The sequence below is a fragment of the Strix aluco genome, chromosome 3 (assembly GCF_031877795.1).
Source record: "Strix aluco isolate bStrAlu1 chromosome 3, bStrAlu1.hap1, whole genome shotgun sequence".
Taxonomy (NCBI): domain Eukaryota; kingdom Metazoa; phylum Chordata; class Aves; order Strigiformes; family Strigidae; genus Strix; species Strix aluco.
The window spans coordinates 79722995-79740921 of record NC_133933.1 but is presented as its reverse complement, the minus strand read 5'-3'; the positions used below and the strand labels follow the sequence as shown (position 1 = coordinate 79740921).

Genomic DNA, 17927 nt, shown 5'->3' with positions numbered 1-17927 from the left:
CAATGGTTCACACAAATCCTTCAATACAAAAGCTGAGGGGCACTGACTTGTAAAGGTACTTCTCTACACAGAAGGTAGGACACTTGTGCAACTTGCTGCCAGGAGGTGACAGTTTTTGCAGGGACAAAAAGGGGTTTCCTAGAGAAATTCATGGGCAACAGATTTATAAATAGATGTTAAAAAGACTCAGGAGGTATGTACATATCGCTAACATACCCTAATACAGCAGTTGTGGATGCTAGTAGAGTACGAAACAGAGACTTCAGAAATGGGCCAGGCTAGGTGCCCTCCCCAAACAGCATCTCCTATTGCCACCACTGGAGACCCAATATGGGCTGCAGAGACCTTCAGTTGGGCCTGGCAGGGGATCTCTTATGCTATGTTCAGAGCTGGAGCAGGTGCTAGGAAATGACTGTGGTGCCCCAGTTTATTCTCCAGCACTTGTTTAATCCTACCACAGAAGTCACTGTGCTGTCAACAGATGGTGGTCCCTGGGATAACAGGAAAGCTGGGTGTCGGATTTCAGGAGTGCTCACAACAGGAGGGAGCTCCCCAGAGCAGGTCATGGGGCACCTCAGCCTCTCTGCAGTTGGAGCTTCTTCCGCAGTGCCAGGCTTAGGTGGCTGAGCTCAGCTTACCAGTTTTTCATCTGAGCCAGTCCCTACAGATCTGAAACTCACTTTCTACTCCAAACATGGTGTGTTCTTTGAAGAAAAGAGTATGAGGAGAGAGGAATGTGACTAGGGAAGACATTTAATGAAAACAGTCAAGTTTCATTTGCACAGGCATCGCTAAATGAGTTTTGTATACTAGTATTGTAACTTTGATTTAGTGGCAGAATTTTTTCCTGGTAACATTGGTGGTTTTTGGTTGGGGTTTTTTTTGTTTGTTTGTTTTTGGGTTTTTTTTGGTGGGTTTTTTTTTGTTTGTTTGTGTTTTTTTTTTTTTTTCCCCTAAGTCTGTGTCCAGATATCCTCAATCTACATTGAACAGTGTCATTTTAGTAAAGGACACTCACCCTTGTGAAAACACATCTGATGTTTTTTAGCCAGTCTTCCTTATTTGAATCCCATTAAAGCTCCCCAGTTAGGACTCACTAGTTTAGCTCAGACCCTTTTTGATTCTAGAAGACTTTGTCTTGCTGCACGTTTTATACTCATACAGAACCCATCACACAGCAATTATTCATTTCTACAGGGCTGTGATTTGGCCAGGTAACTCTACAGCAAGTAGAATATGATAAAGAAAGGAAAAAAGTCAATCTCTTTTTCCATGAATCTTTAAATAGATTAGACACCACTAGCTGCAGAGCTAAAGGTGGTTTTTCATAGTAATATTTGCTGTAAAGATGAAAGTGTTTAGTATACAGAAAACCAGAAGATTATTTTAACTAAAAAGCTCTAAAATGAGAGAATACAGAAAGCTTGACAAGGAGGAAGAGAAGGAGGAGGAAAGAAACTTGGTGAGAGCAGAGAAACTGAGAGCAAATGAGGGCAGAGTGGCACACAGCCACTAGAGAGATGTCCAGATCTCACTCACACTCCTCTCTGATGAGAGTGCACTAGCTGTGAGGCACATGGCATGAGCCAGAAAACACGGGAAGCCTAATAGTTTTAAAAATAGTTTGCATTTGTCACTATGCAAGGAAAAAGTGATGTTAATATATCACAGGAGAGAGATGAGAGCGCGGGCACTGAGCGCTCGAAGAGAAAGAGCAATCCTGTATCTGAAGCACTGGTGGAGGCCTTAGGTCGGCTGCATTCTGTTTTGGACTGCATTCACTTGTAGCCTTCATCATGCTCTTTGTGCTCTGAGCAATTCATTTCACCTCTCCGGTCCTCAGCTCTCCAAACAACACGTGGATATTATCAGAAGAAATCTGTTACTGGTTTCCAAAGCTCAGATACTACTCTGATGAACAGAGTAGGGCAGCAAATGTTGGTCCTTAAGTCTGCAGTGTTTTTCATCTTCTAAACTGAAGGAAAGTGCTAAAAGGCCCTTTTACCCCAAAGACCCTCTTAGCTGAGTGCTTGAGGCACTTTTGTAGTTTTTCTCTGGTTAGTGATTATGTAAAAGTGGCTTTATCTTATTTAACAAGTGAAAACTCCTGTGGACATTTAGAATCATATTTTTACAGTGATAAAAAAGTGTCCTTATATTTTTTGTTCCATTAGCTTGCATCGCCAACAAAGCTGCTGACTGCAATACGCCTGGGAGCCATCTCTGAAGGCAGGGAGGACACCCTCACTGCACCTCATGGGTGATTCTCAGCACTGGGTGACACTGGCTTGGTAGTTTGAGAAAAGCATTTGCTTCTAAATGGATCACTTCTGACAGAGAAATAATGATGAAGAAAAGAATGGAATTCCATTTATTGTATTTTAAAGAAGTGCTTTGCATGGGCTTCTCTTGGTCCTGGTATTCATACATGCTTTAGAATAAAAGACATCATTTATGGTTGTTGTTAGCAACCGGGCTATGTATGGGATTGCTCATAGCCTTCCCTGTCTCAGTGGTTCATTCAAATGTACTCACAAAATTATAGAAATATGTTTACTGATATTGGTGTCTACTTTTTTAAATAAAGAAACTCATTATATAGTTTTTGTTTTGGTTTCTTTTGAAAAACAAGAAAGACTGAAGTAAAAATCTCTAGAAGATATGCAGGGATATGTATCTTAGGACCTCAAACACTGAAGTTTAGAAGAAAATTGCTGCCTATCTTTGTACAGAGCAGAGTGAGATATAGTAAAGGTCACAGAAACAGATACAACCACGCAGTTAGAAATATCGCAACTAGGCTTTATAATACTCTGCTTTTTTTGTAAACTGTTTCAAATTGCAGGAAGTTAAAATTCTAAGCTAAATTTTTTCCATATGCCCATGTTAATACAACCTTTATTTTGATAAAGCAGAAGTCAAGGCAGAGGTGTCCCTTCCTCATGGACACTTCAGCTTCAGGAGATGTAATCCAATATAATAGCAGCCTGGCTTCTAAAAGCTCCTATATGAGACTATAGCATATAATAATTCATCCCTCAGCACACCAGCAGGAGCTTGTCAGGTGACAGAGTGGCTGGAGTGTATTTTCCTATGTTAGAAAATGCCTCAGCTGGTCCTACTACTCTGTTCTCACTGAGTACCATCAATCAGGGTGGGCATTTCTGCCTGGCCCTTACTGTAACTATCTATACCTTACACACATGAAAAGCACATTAAAAGGTGCTGTGGGAGGGAATGATTATCAGCACTGAGCTTCTGAACTGATTTGCTTGGAATGTAAAGCTGGAACCACTGTTCTATGATCACAGAGCACTTCATGTGATGCAGTTCTGCTTAGTACATACACTTGTGCACAAATAATAATGAAAAATTTGTTGATTCTCTTCAGGCAATGGTACTAGGACAACTTTCCCAGCACAAGACAAACATGCTTTTCTGTAAATGAATATAACTGAAAATCTGAGAGGTGGGAATCTGACCCACCTAATTTAGGAACCTGAACTTAAGAGAGAAGAGATCTGTCTAAAGGTCTTCAATGGCACCATCTTCATTAAATGTGCCATTTAGGCAGTTATAGGGAAATTATTTCATTGGATGGCTACACAGTACAATTTAGGAAGGCTGAACCTCCTCCATAGGAAACAGATAGCAGCCTGGTTTTCTGTGTACCCTATAAAGTAAAAGAAAGAGTAGTGCTGAGCACCTGTGTTAGACACCTAATGCTGGATGGAATGGGGAGTCTCCAGGGGCAACCAAAAGTTAATACTCAGCCCTACCTCTGGTAAAGTTAGTACAACAAAAAAAACGCCCAAAATCCTAGGTTCTTAAATATGATCTCTGAAATCTGGAAGTGTCCTCAAGCCCTGGTTAGGAATTCTAAATAGTACTTTGCAGCTGAAAACAGTCATTGTTACAATATAGCAGGAACTGTTGGGTTTTGGGTTTGTTTTTTTATTTCTCCCTTATTTCTTGTTCTCCTGAGAGATAGTCTTATAACAACTGTTAATGCAGAATGATTGCACAAGGATAAATAAATTATATAGGTAAAGAGATAGAAGTGGTTTACATTGCTGTGCAGTCTGTCTGTATTTATTGCTAGGCCAGTGGATTGGCCTGAGGTATAACATCTGGATGTAGATTTCGACTTCCCCAAATTTGGGAGATACCCTCATATCTGAGGTTACAGAACCGCATAGTATTGCCCATGCCAGCACACCAGAACTCATTGCTGTCCCAAAGTAATAACAGTAAAAAGAATACTTCAGCATAATGGTATGATGCATGATTTATTTTTTTCATCTTTGAGGTTTATGATTTCAAGCCTTCTCTCTCCAGCCACTGTGAATGAGATGCAGTATTAGTTTTCAGAATTTCTTGTAGAAGAAGAAGATGAAGCACTGAAAGGAAACACTAAATATTGCACAACTTTTACTGAAGTAAAGACAACTGTCAGCCTAAAATAATAAGAATAGCAAAAAACTAATTTCCTGATCCAGTTTGGGTTAACATACCCACTCTGTGTAGAACTTCTCCTGTATTAATGAGTGAAGTGTGAGCTGATGTCTTTCCAAAACCACCTGGCCCTCTATTTTCTCTATCCGTCACTTGTCTGAGCTAACTGTGGCTGATCAGGCGTGACAGCAATGGCAGCCCTTCCTTGCAGTCTTGGCCTGACTTCCTACATGCCTCTTATACAGGCTGTGCGGGGAATGGAAGCAAGGTGGTCGCATGTTGGGGTTCGCTGTGGCAAGTTTTCGACAATAAACAAGTAGGAAAACAAATACTAAGTTTAAACATAGCTAAGAGGGAGGGAGGGAAATATCTATATCTGAGAAAATGAGTTTATTAACACTAATGCTTTTGACTACTGCGTACTAAAACACTCTGGGGAAGAGAAGGGCTGCATTTCAGCACCAGGCTGTTTTAGTTCTGGTTAGCTTTCCAAATATGTATTACCAAGGTCACTATAGATATATGTAGTCCGCCTTTAGAGAAAGAAAGAGTGAGCCATAAGCTGCAAAGCTCTTCATGAAGTCAGAAGTACCTAATAAGCTGGGGAGTTTTGCTAGCTCCCTGCTGCTTTTTGCTCATGCTTGATGGATGGTTGTAGATCCACTGGCGATTCTTCAGACCTGCCTTGGCAATCGTGTGGGACATATTATCCTCTCAGGCAGAACTGCCAAATCCATTCCAACCTTTCCACTCAGCTGTATACCCAAAAGCTTAAACACAAATCACTTACATGACAATATGCTCTACTGTAAAAAATTCCATAAAGGCTGGAAAGGATACCAGCGAATTTATCCTCTCCACTGTTATGATCCTTTGGTCTTTCTTCTTCCAAAAAGATCATATTTATTTATTTACTTATTTATGAGCAATCTTTGGAAACCTTATATACACACTGATCAAATATATGGAACTGAGATGATAACAAAGCACTTAGAGATTTTTAGGTAGACACCAACAAATTTACCCTCCACCTTCTGCTGCAGTGTTTTCTCCAGACTTAATTCTTCTGCTCTATGTGTTTTCATGCATTTATGAAGATTTAAACTCCCTTAACAGCAGAAACCTCAGAAAGGACACTGATAATTCCATCCAACAAAAGTTTCTTCTGGATGTCCAGCTTTGTAATTTTTAAATCCTTTCACCCTTTCAACCCATTTTACTGTGTTCATCTGGAGTCATTGCCACAGTACATTACAGTCACCTCAGGCAACTTCCTTCCCTAGTTTATGTAATCACAGTTTTTAATATGGTAAAGCCCTGCCCGTTATACTACTTGCATATGTTATGAGATCTCATTGCTTTAGACAAGCTGTTTCATCTTTATATGCCACTCATTTCAGAGTCGACCATCATGGCCACTCTGCCATTCTACTCAAGTCATTTGAAGCCCACTCCCATGTTTGAATTTTCAAATGTTGGACCATCAGTGGTGGTGCTGTAAAGAAATAGCTCAGCTGTAGGTTGCTGAAGGGGTAGGGTCTGGGGGATGGGCTTTATGCAGGAGAAATGCATATCACACTGTCTGCAGACTGCCACTTGCAGCTGTTACAGTTTCACCCAGTTAACATATATATACGCATGTTTCCAAAAATAAAAAGCTAGAGGGCCCTACAAGTGACTTTGTTTTCTCATCTTAGCCAGGATTGAGAAAACTATATTAAAAGTCGAAAGTCTAAAATGAATACAAGGAATTGGTGTTTCTTCCTCTACTAGCCTTACATGCATCACCAGATAATGTCTTTGAAATGAAGCATTATTTGACATCTCTACTGTATTATACCATAAATGGAGCTTACACTGTGCTGGCTGCTCTTCTAACACTTGGGTATTTTTCTCTACTAACAAAAAGGACTGAGTGGCTCTTCAGTTTTAATCACAGGACCACATGACTGATTTCTGCACCAGTTTTATGTGGACATCTATACAAGAAAGGCTCTGTCTGCAATAATTTCTTCTGTCTGGTTAACTAATGAGATTGCTGATTCATGGATTGTGTCATTCAATAAGCTTCTGAAGACTCGTGGATTTGATTTACACTCTGTGAATAAGCTGCGAGAAGTTTTGAAACAGAACCCTAAGATAGATATTTATGTCAGCAGAAATTAAAGATGTGAGTACTTTACCCTAAGGCATCATTAATAGGGGTTTAATTTTATTTGATTTCAAATTCAGGGCACAGGCCAATAAAAATATCATTAATTTGTATGTTGTGGGAACTACATTAGCCGAATTGATTTGGGGGATTTGCATAATATGGTGGTCTTAGAGCACTGTATGGAGTCCGACCCTTATATTTCATCCCTTTTGAAGTAGAGTACTTTTTCATTTCCAGACTGCCCGGTTCATTTATTCAGTTCTTATAGATTAGTTATTACTTAAACTACACAAAATAATTATCTACCAACTGAACACAATGTTATCATTACTTTCATGTTGTCTTACATCATTGTCAGCAGAGTTAATTTACAAAATATTTTTTTTTCCATGTTTAAATCATTCTATTGTGTGAATAAACAGGCAGACATAGAAACTTTTAACTTTTGAGAACATCAGTTCTTCTAAAGATCTTCTGCTAAGGACATTCCATAACATCTGTGACTCATGGTTAGGGTAAGGTGGTGCCAGTGGAGAGTCCATAAATGATAAAAATTTAGAACACTGTTACATCTCAGAAGCAGGGAGATAGCAGGTTTATACTGATAGAAATGGAGGATGACAACAATAACAATATGGGATAAATACAGAATGTCTTTTTTCTTTTAGCAGCCTATTAAAAACTAACTGACTCCAGAAAGTCTTATGTCTTACTATCAGGTGTAGTGGTTACCACTGCAAAAATTGTTGGAGTAATTTGCCTAAAAATTTGAGGACAGAGAAAATAGTGATCTCTCCATACCATGTGGTCCTACCTGTTTGCAGAAACTCCCAGCAAGCTTTGACCAGATTTGTTCCTGTGCTTCTCCAGAATGGTCCTTAGGGAAGTCTGCTTTGTCCACTGATTTTAATACGAGTCACATTGCCAACCATCAGCTCTCCTTTTCCCAAATTACTTGCATTCATTCATCTAGCATGCTTCTTCCTACTGTAATTCAAGTTACATCTTTCCTTCTCTAAGCTTTTCTTCTCCCAGGCTTTCAGTCATATTTTGCAGTTTACCAATTTCATCAGTCTTCCCATCTTCCCTGGAAATTTCCAAATCCTCAGTTAATGCAGTCCCCATGGGCATCTCTGATTCTGTTTTATGCTATCAAACCTTCAAAACCCATTTTCATTCTGCTCTTGCACCATGTACTCTCCCTTTCACTCTTATTTCACTTAAGCCTTTTTGCTGTTCCTCTTTATTCAGAAGTAAATGTCCTGATCTTAATGGCTTCTTAAATCATTCAGATAAGCCATCAAATGGCTTATTTGAACTCAAGTAGTAAAATGGGGTTTAGCTCTTAGTTTTGTTCTTTACTACCTGGCCAGCTCCAAGAGTTTAGTATCCCAGAGAGATGCCAGTCAGGAATGTACATATACTTTCAGGTTATTTCCTGCTGATACAGTAACTTCAGTTTTGTTTTGTTTTTTTCCTGAACCCTTATTTTCGTAGAAGACAGGAAACAAGTCTTCTGTTGTGTTTGTAAACTGAGGATATAATGACTTCCCTATCTCATATATTCTACTACAGAAACTCTGGTCACCAGAGTCACCAGAAGCAGACATTTCTCAAGATCTCTCTCTTGTTCCCGTGTCTTCAATTGGAAGTTTCCTCTTGCCATCATTGTCACTGGACACTAAGGGGACAATCATCCCATGATCAAAAGCCTTGTACACGTGAAAGAGAATAGCTGAGAATGCCTTGCAGTGTAAAACAGCTTTTAAAAATTTAATATTAAAACACCAAGCGAATATGTGTTCTGCAGAAACCAGCCAATCCTAAGCACACTACTGTGGCCAAGCATTAATAATTGTTCCTGGCCTGAACAGCTGCACTGTATTCCTCCCTCAGAAATAAAAACAGTAGGAGATATGCCATGGAGCATGACTTTATGTATTTGTATAACTGAAAACTTGATAGAGGCTGCAATGATGCAAAGTATGTGAGTATTATCAGGCCATTTTATGAAGAGACAAACTGAGGGCAAAGGTTTATGACTTGTCAAAAGTAACACATGGCAGAGGAAGGAGCTCTGGGCTCTACTCCTGCTTTACAAGCCTGTAAAGGGTACACTAGTGCTTAGTTCTTGCTATGTGGTTTAGATACATTACAGTATTAACATCCATCCTTTTTTTAGTGTATTACTGCTCTGATTTCCCACTAGTAATTTGAGTCAGTTTTACTGGATGGATTTTTGCTCTGGAGCTACAAGTGATCAACTACTAATACTAACTCACAGCTTTCTGTATGAGCTGATACTGAGTGAGATCAAACATATGGAAAATTGTAATACTACCTTGGAGTTCAACACGCTTTTCCCTTGGTGTAATATTTCAACCTCCCCATGTTGTTCCTTCACAGCAGGAGGCTGCCATGCAGCAGAATTACTATGGATAACACATGTATATACACTCACAGGGTCACTCACCATTGTAAATTGTTTATATGATATACAGCACTGTATTCATAAAGGGGAGAATGAAATGTGTTTGAATTTATACATTTTTTTCTCCAGAGGTATACAAAATTCTTTCTATATTTCTGATGGACTAAAAAATTTCCCCAGTATACTGACTCTCACAAATACTACATGCAGGAAGTGTTTTGAATCTGCAGAGGTAATTTAAGTAAGTGAGAATAAAATTTGGCCAGAATAATCTTATTGATTATGCTTACAGTTGCTCTTCAGCAAAAAGCTCCTGTGGTACAGTCACTGATTTTGCTGTGTATTGAAACTGAGCATTGGTGCTAATAGAAGAATCAGACCATGGTTTTTGGGTTTGCCTGGGTAATATTTCCTTCATATGAAGCCTCATGCAAGGGTGAAAGGGTTCATGTTATCATAAAAAAAAAGGTACTGTTATTTAGTGAGGGACCAGCAGAGAAGATAGGAATTCCTTACCACACAGATTCCAGATCCATCAAGGCATCTGTTTGCATTACCATTACAGTTGCAAGGAGAGCATTTTCCTGAGCTGGTACGGTAAAATCCTTCTTGGCATCCCTGCAATGAAAAAATAAAAATAAAGTATTTCCTATGCATACATATTTGGAGAGTTAGGTTTGGCTGAGAGGCAGGGAAAAGCAAGAATTACAACCATCAGGTCTCCCCAGAGCACACTGCACAACCCCATTGTAGCAGACCACACACACGCTGCTGAACGCGAGTCTGTTCTTTCACTCCCTGCCCCTGTGTTTGCTTTTTTGCCTTACAGTATTGAAGCTATCAGCATTTCTGCCTGTGTTCTGCCCCTGGCCAGAAGTGGGTGCTTGCCTGTGCATGAGGAGCTGGCAGATTCTTACTGCATTTTATACTAGAGGATGAGTTAACTAGAAATTATTATCCTTATTCAGTAAGGAAGGTGTATTTATAGGAAAAGATTAACTTTTACTTAAATAAGAAAAGCTTTAGAAAGTTTACGTTACATCAAAGCTTTGATGAGCTTTGGATGAAGAGCCTAGAGACAGAAACATATCTACAAGGATCAACCCGCTTCTGAATGAAAGCTGGCTGGCTGCTGTGGGAGGCTACCAAAGCAGGACTGTCTGTCTGTCTGTCTGTCTGTGAGGCTGGTGAGATGTGCCAGAGATCACCTATTGTCATTCCAGGAAGTAATCAGTTCCTGGGAGATACAACAGTTCTTCAATCATTCTTCATGTGACATAAAAAATAAATGGGGGGGATTGCATGAAAGGTAAAATTTTATTGTTGTTTCTTAATGTGTGGCTATGCCTGGTGTATGTCGTAGAATCAGAGAATGGTTTGGGTTGGAAGGGACCTTAAAGATCACCTAGTTCCAACTCCCCTGCCATGGACAAGGACACCTTCCACTAGACCAGGTTGCTCAAAGCCCCATCCAACCTGGCCTTGAACACTGCCAGGGAGGGGGCAGCCACCACTTGTCTGGGCAACCTGTTCCAGAGTCTCACCACCCTCACATTAAAGAATTTCTTCCTTATATCTAATCTAAATCTACCCTCTTTCAGTTTAAAACAGTTACCCATCATCCTATTCTTACACTCCCTGATAAAGAGTCCCTCCCCAGCTTTCCTGTAGGCCCCTTTTAAGTATTGGAAGACCGCTATAAGGCCTTCTCTTCTCTAGGCTGAACAACCCCATCTCTCTCAGCCTGTCCTCATAAGGGAGGTGCTCCAGCCCCCTCATCATCTTCATGGCCTCCTCTGGACCCACTAGAGCAGGTCCATGTCATTCTTATGTTGGGGGCCCCAGAGCTGGACACAGGACTCCAGGTGGGATCTCATGAGAGCAGAGTAGAGGGGGAGAATCACCTCCCTTGACCTGCTGGCCACACTTCTCTTGATGCAGCCCAGGATACAGTTGGCTTTCTGGGCTGTGAGCGCACATTGCTGGCTCATATTCAGTTTTCCATCCACTACTACTCCCAAGTCTCTCTCCACAGGCCTGCTCTCAATCCACTCATTGCCCAGCCTGTATTTGTGCTTGGGATTGCCTCAACCCATGTGCAGGGCCTTGCACTTGGCCTTCTTGAACTTCATGAGGTTTGCACAGGCCCACCTCTCCAGCCTGTTCAGGTCCCTCTGGATGGCATCTCCCTTCCCTCCAGCATGTCGACTGCACTGCACAGCTTGGTGTCATCAGCAAACTTGCTGAGGGTGCACTCAATCCCACTGTCCATGTCTCCCACAAAGATGTTACACAGCACCGGTCCCAACACCGACCCCTGAGGAATGCCACTCATCACTGCTGTCCTCTTGGACTTTGAGCCACAACTCTTTGAGTTACTATATAATTTAGCACTTTTGATAACTTACCAAAGCTTACCAGAATTAAACAGAAGATTGTAAATATCTAAATCACCTTCTTTTAAATATTAATTAGAGCAATAATATAAGGAATCAGAAACACAAACAAAGCTATTAAGATGACCCTCTAAGACTGGAAAATAAAAGGAAAATGAAAGAGGGTAACTTTTGTTTGTTATGTTATGTGTAAATTCTTGTTCTCCACTGAGAAACTTCTACCTCATTATGCAAAGCTGGTGAGACACACACAGGCTGGCCTCAGGAGCATCAGGCAGCACCTGGTCACCCTGTGCAGTTTCCCTGTGTCACATGTATTATGTTAGATCCATGCAGACTCATGAATTTTTGGATCCTAAATCTCTCACCCATGCCTAACTCTGCAGTGTTGTTGCAGAGCTGATGTGAAGGCCCTAGCATGTCATTTAGATCTCCAGAAATTATTTATCACACCCTGTTTCTGCTAGCGTTTACAAACACTATCCCTGAGGTGGCTGTCAGAGCCTGAGGTATGCCAGGGTCTCCTGGAATACTTTTTGGGGCTGCCTATACAGCACTCTGTGTATTCTGTGGGTCTTGAGGTCATTTACCCTTGCAAAAAGTGGGAAAAGTGGGAAGTTCAAAGGAATCAGAAGGGTATGATCCTTCTTGTATTTGTATGAGCTATGAGGCTCATATATTGTACTGATCGAATTAGGATTAGATTTCCTTTGTATCTCCTTCTTCCTCATTTTCCTGGGTTGCTCTGAAATAAAGGTTGATTTCTTTTATGTACTGAGCTAACCATTGCTTCTCACGCCAACTGTAAGCTATGACATGAACAACAGGTCTACAATATCAAATGCAGCACCATGCAGTGATGCTTCCACTAGCTGCAAAAACTAGCCTGTGAGTAGCATTGCTAAATAGCCCTGCTGGTGTCTGTGGCTAATTAACCCTGGCACAGTACTGTGGCTGTACTGCTTCTGGGACCTGAACTTGTATGTCTGCATGGTGCTGTAGTTATACCTGTGGAGCACTGGGTAGCAAGAGCCAGCAATCCTAAGATTCATCTGCATGTTAGCTTCCATTCTCAAGGGTGGGTAGATACTTCTATCCAGCCAGATGAGCTGCTTGTTTAGAAAATAATGTATCTTATGAGATGACTAACAAGCAGCTTTAAAAATGAGGTTTACAAATGAATCATTAATCCAAGCTTATCCCAGAGAGCTCTGAGAAGCTGAGATGAACATAAATGGAAAACTCATTTGCCTTTACCATTCTTACACACAGTATTTTATCTGGTTTGCTTTGGAAACACTCAGATAATAGCTCCTGGGAGGAAAAGCCTTCATACCATAGCCACTTTGGGAGAGCAGAAGTACTATCTATTTGTACTGCTTGTTTCTTTCAGTTGTTTAGTCTTAACACATAGCTGTAGGACTGGCTCCCACCAGACTAAGGATTTCAGCTGAATGATTATGCCACACACCGTGGGAGGGAGACAGTTAGTTTCTCAATTGAAAACAGATTCTTATCCCAGTATCTCTCTTGGCAATATTTCTTTCCATCCATACAGATCTAAGGCATGTTAAATTCTCTGCTGCCCCTCAACTGGTGGGTGGTCCCAGCTGGTCCATTAGTGTCTGCCCAAAAGCTTTCCTGGTTTTGCAGGTCTAAGCAGAATAATTTTTTACTTATGATGGTGAATATGGACAACAGAAATGTATGACTGTGTGTAAGGGTGTCTATGCAAAACCTTCAGTCAGCCATAAGGGTCATCTCCTTTATACTTCAACTAAGGGTACGGCAGCATTACATCCATGAATGAGCTTTCATCTAGTCCACTCACCCAGCAGTAACAAGCTGGCAGCAGTTCAGTGCAACATCACTGGTTCCAGCTGCACAGGCAGGGTTGTATGGTCTTTGCTGAAGTCCATTTGGAACCAGCTTACCCCCTATTCTGAGCAGACACAGTTCTCTGTTCCTCAAGACATCTGCCTCAGTTTTGGGTGCCTCTGCTGTTCTCACTGTCAGAGCCCCTCTTTAAAATGAGATGCAGGGTCCTAAGTCACATGGGTATTTTTTGGCAACATTTTTGCCCCCCACATTACTCAATTCATCACAAAAACTTGGAAAGTACTGATGCTCATTATTTTAATACAGTATTTTAAACTATGGATTGCATCAATTTAAACCAGAAATGAGGTATTGACAATCAGTGCTATGAGGGAAGTGGGAATGAGGGGGAAATGGGATCCAGACTGTTTCCTTTGGGTTCAGAAGTTTTCTCAGGCATTCTCAATTATTCTGATATATTTGTGTTGCTCCTTGCCCTACTAGTGATAACGGAGTGATTGGTTAGTTGTTCTAGTGCATGAGCCAACATCATATTTATAAAAAGAAGTGTCAGAGTGTTGAGCTAATTGAGGGATTCAAATGGTCGAATGTTCTGGGAGCACAAAATAATTGCACACAAAGCACAAACAGGTTTGGAACAAAATGGAAATACCCTCCCTGAAAAATTGTTATGTAGGCAATTGAGTGAGGAACATTTCCGTCCACTGTCTGTTTCTGAATGGTGAAGACAATTAGTAGGCCGAAATGCTAGGTCTGCATTAGCAATTATGTCTTCACAATTATTAGATTTTTTTTTTCCCAAGGGACAATGTTTGCTCCAGTTCAAGATGAAAAGTTCAATCTAATGTGGATTTTGCTGAGCTCTTGAAAAATCTTTTACACCCATGGTGCATTTATTCCCCCCTCCCCCCCACATCTGGATTTAATTATTACATTTCTTAAAAACAAGAAACAGCTGCAGTACTGAAAGCACTGTGGAGCCTGTAGCCGTATTCTGTTTCTTCAGATCCTTCTGCTGATATGGGTGCAAGAAGGGACTGAAGATGGGAGACAATCTACATACACAGGGTATGAGTTTACTCCCATGTTATATTCAAGCAGTTCCACCAATTTCATTGCAGGTGCTCCTGATCTGTGCCTGCATAACTGGGGCAGAATCAGGTCCTCATTTCTTCCCTGCTGCCAGTGGTGGTGCAGACGTGCCGGGGCAAGTATGCTTGCAGTGACTTTGCCCCTTCTGGCTTGCTTTTCCCAAAAGAAGAGAGTTGTGCTGGGGACATGCACAGAATGTTCTCTGTGGCTGCATCTGCATCAGCCAGATGAAGAAGGGCAAGGCATGGTTTCAGGCACTGGTTTATGATCATCCATACTGACTGATGGTTCATTTTCTTCCTTGATTTTGCTCTTTGACAGATTGTGATTTTCCTGACAATGTCCAGGCAGAATGGCATGTGTTAGGACGTGCTCCCACAAGACAGTCTGTATGGGACTATTCTTTTCTGGGAAAACACAGAGAGAGCTTCAGCACGTGGACATGGGCCATGTTATGCTACTTGACTAGGAGGTCCCCATACTACTTTATTCGGTAATTCAGATGTAGCCATTGACTCTCTCATCTAATGGTAAGAAAACATGGCATGTTTCTTTAGTTAGTACTGGAACTTGTGACTTTCCTGTGAATATATAAAAGCACAAAGGGTCTCTTTCTTCCACAATAAAAGGCTCCCTTGGATCCACACCAGTGTTTGTTAAATCCAGAATTTTCTCTTGAGTGCTGGGGTACATGAAGGGATGTGATTCAGGGTTAAATGGTCTACATGAAGACATTTCAACCTTTCTAATATCCATTATACTCATGCCTACCAGTCTTGGGCTAGGAATCTCATTACATTTGATCCAAAACAAATTCAGAAGAAAATGGTGGTGCTTGCCTCCAGGACCATTGTAAAAGAGGAGAGAGCTGGTGTACTTGGGGAACTGAAGCTGAAGAATAGCATTCAAAGTAGCAGGCATGGCACATCAGCTGCCAAGTCACTACTAAGTATAGTATCAGCTGAGACTTGGTTGTAGCTGGCCAGCAGTGTTATGGTCTTTGCTGTTAGAGTCAAAAGGTGTGCTTCCTTCTAGGTCTGAGAAGGATCCTCACTGGGCTGCATGGATGTTCAGGCATGAGGGCAAAGATCAAACATTATGATATTACTTAGTAGATTCTCATGTCAAAGATCTGTTCAGGATAGTAAAAGTGAGTGCAGCCTGGGCACAATTGAATCCTATGAACTCATAAGCTTGTGATGAAATTAAAATTAACTTAATTAACTGAATATCCCAAATCTACCTGCAAAAATGCAAAAAAGTTCTATCCTGTGTCATAAACACCTGTATTTTGTGTAGAAGGGTGATTTTTTGATGTCAAGAGGCAAAAGTGCACATTTTTCTTAGTTTCTGGCAGCCTCCCCCCCCCCCCTTAATTCTTCATATGACAAAAGACTAGATCTTGCTCTTTTAGCCTTCAGTGGAGGAGAATTAAATTCTCATTACCATCTGTTGATGGTCAAGAACATACATAGATAGTTACCTCTGGCTAAGCTGACATACCACAGCTCGTTCACCTGCTTTATCCTCATGGTGTAGCAAGTTCATTGGACATACTGTTTCATTTTGAAAATATTTTTGTGCATTCAAGTTTCCCTTTTTCTGCAGTCTGACCTGTTCTGTAAAGATGGTAAAAATATTGTCAGAAGACATACACTTAAGTAAGTCTTAGTCTGAGAACTGTGAAGTCTGGTGTGACAGGCTATCTCTCAATCAAAATATCTATGGAGATCTGTGACACATATTGTGAATTATTTGAATAATATTTATCACTTAACATAGATTGATCAACAGTTTCAGAACTATGGGACCCTCAAAAGTCCCCACTGTCTGTTATGGAGTGAAAGAAAAGAAGGAGATAAGAAAGCAAGCTCTACTTGTACATTATCAAGTTTGCCTCATAGCCCAGGGAAAAGAAAATAGAAAAATGTTGCTCCACTGGTATAACAGACATCATATCAGCCATAGATATCTGTAAAAGTAGACACATTAATAAATAAAGCCCAAGTTTTTAATGCATTGATGAAGACAATCAGACAAATTGAGTGGAGTAATGTCCCTTCTTGACAGCTTCACATCAAGGTGTAATCTTTTTCTGGAAGGAATGGTTTAGCCAAACAGAGCTTTAGGACTCATCATAATACTAAATCCCTGAAACTTTCCATCTTTTGCTATACAGGGATGAATGAATAATATAAACATCCTCCACCCATTTTAAGATCCATGTGTCTAAAAGAGAGACCAGTCTGCTGGAAGTGCATGGCATTGCCATGGAAACAACAGCCCTCTGCTCCTTGAGGACATTTCCAAACCCAACACAAACATGCTTGCTTTTGTTTATTTTTTTTTTATGAGCAGTATTTGGAATTGGCAGCCACAGTTTTGAGGCCTTTTTGAAGATTGTTTGCTTAGGCCAACTTGAGATAAACAGCCTACTGCCCTTCCTAAAAATAAAGATGTTTTCCTGCTTGAATATCTCCCAGTACTTTCATTTATGTAATTATTTATTAGAAATAAGAACATTAGAGAAACAAGTCTGAGAAAGCAGTCCTCTACTGTATGTTTCATGCTATTTCAGTTTCTCTGGTTTCCTCAGAATAGGCAGGACTCTTCTCCAAAGAATTTCCTGGTCTTTGTCACCTATGATAGGGTTTTCACTTTCAGAAATAACCACCAGCCAAGCTCTCACAGAAAGCATGCCAAGTTTTCAGCATTCAGCAGGTCTCACCTGACATGTCTATGTCAGCCATGAAGAGAGTCCCAGGCTAAACCCCAGAGGACCTCCGTGCTCTGAGTTCAGTGCTGTGCTAACACAGCTGTGTCTGTGCTAGTGTGGGGGCATCCTGGCCAGCAGCCTCCGCAGCTGGGCGGCGGGACTGCATGTGTAGGAAGCCCAAACCATAGCAGGCTGGGAGTCATCAACGTGGAGACATCCACATGGGAAGAAGCCAGCTAGACACCCTTTGTATGGTTTAATTTCTTCTATACTAAAATGCTTCTAAAGTAGGTCAGCTGTGCCCATTCCTCTCTACTGACTGCGAAGGGGGACTTGGAGGGCTAACTCACGTGTAAGTACCTGTACTGTGTACAAAGTCTATGGAGATGAAACCTATTGCATATGTCAGATGTACTGTGCTGTGTAGAAGGGTCCAGGTTACAAGTTCTACGCTCAGGCCAAACTGCTGGACACCCTGTACCTTTGGAAAAGTGAAAAGGCTCCTGACAGTCTGTTCCACCAGTCAGTATCTTCAAGTAGAGAAAGTGGATTCATCTAAAGGAAACCTTGGTGTCTGGCAGGCCCAAGTGATTCTCTTTCTACATTTGAGTTGGGCTGATTCTGTCCAGTTCAGAGCATGGTAATGGGATGTTTCCCTTTGTCTGGATAGTGTCTCCTCTGCTATTTACAGGTAGCTCTCCAAGGGAGCTGTATTATATCACTCTGCACTGGTGACATATTCCCCACTGAATACTTGTGCATTCAAAAATCTTCAGAGAGAACCTTTTCAGGCCATCTCTGAGATATGTTTTTTTTCTTTGGGAGGCAGAAAGCATACATATA

General features: G+C 41.0%; 1 protein-coding gene across 2 annotated transcripts in view; it reads right to left on the bottom strand.

Moving 5' to 3' along the window:
• Nucleotides 1-17927, bottom strand: part of LAMA4 (laminin subunit alpha 4) — a 106281-nt gene that overhangs the window by 72239 nt on the left and 16115 nt on the right. For both annotated transcript variants that reach the window (XM_074819295.1, XM_074819297.1), the window contains exon 2: nt 9558-9659. In XM_074819295.1, coding sequence (XP_074675396.1) covers nt 9558-9659 — 102 coding nt within the window. The remainder of the gene's footprint in view (nt 1-9557; nt 9660-17927) is intronic.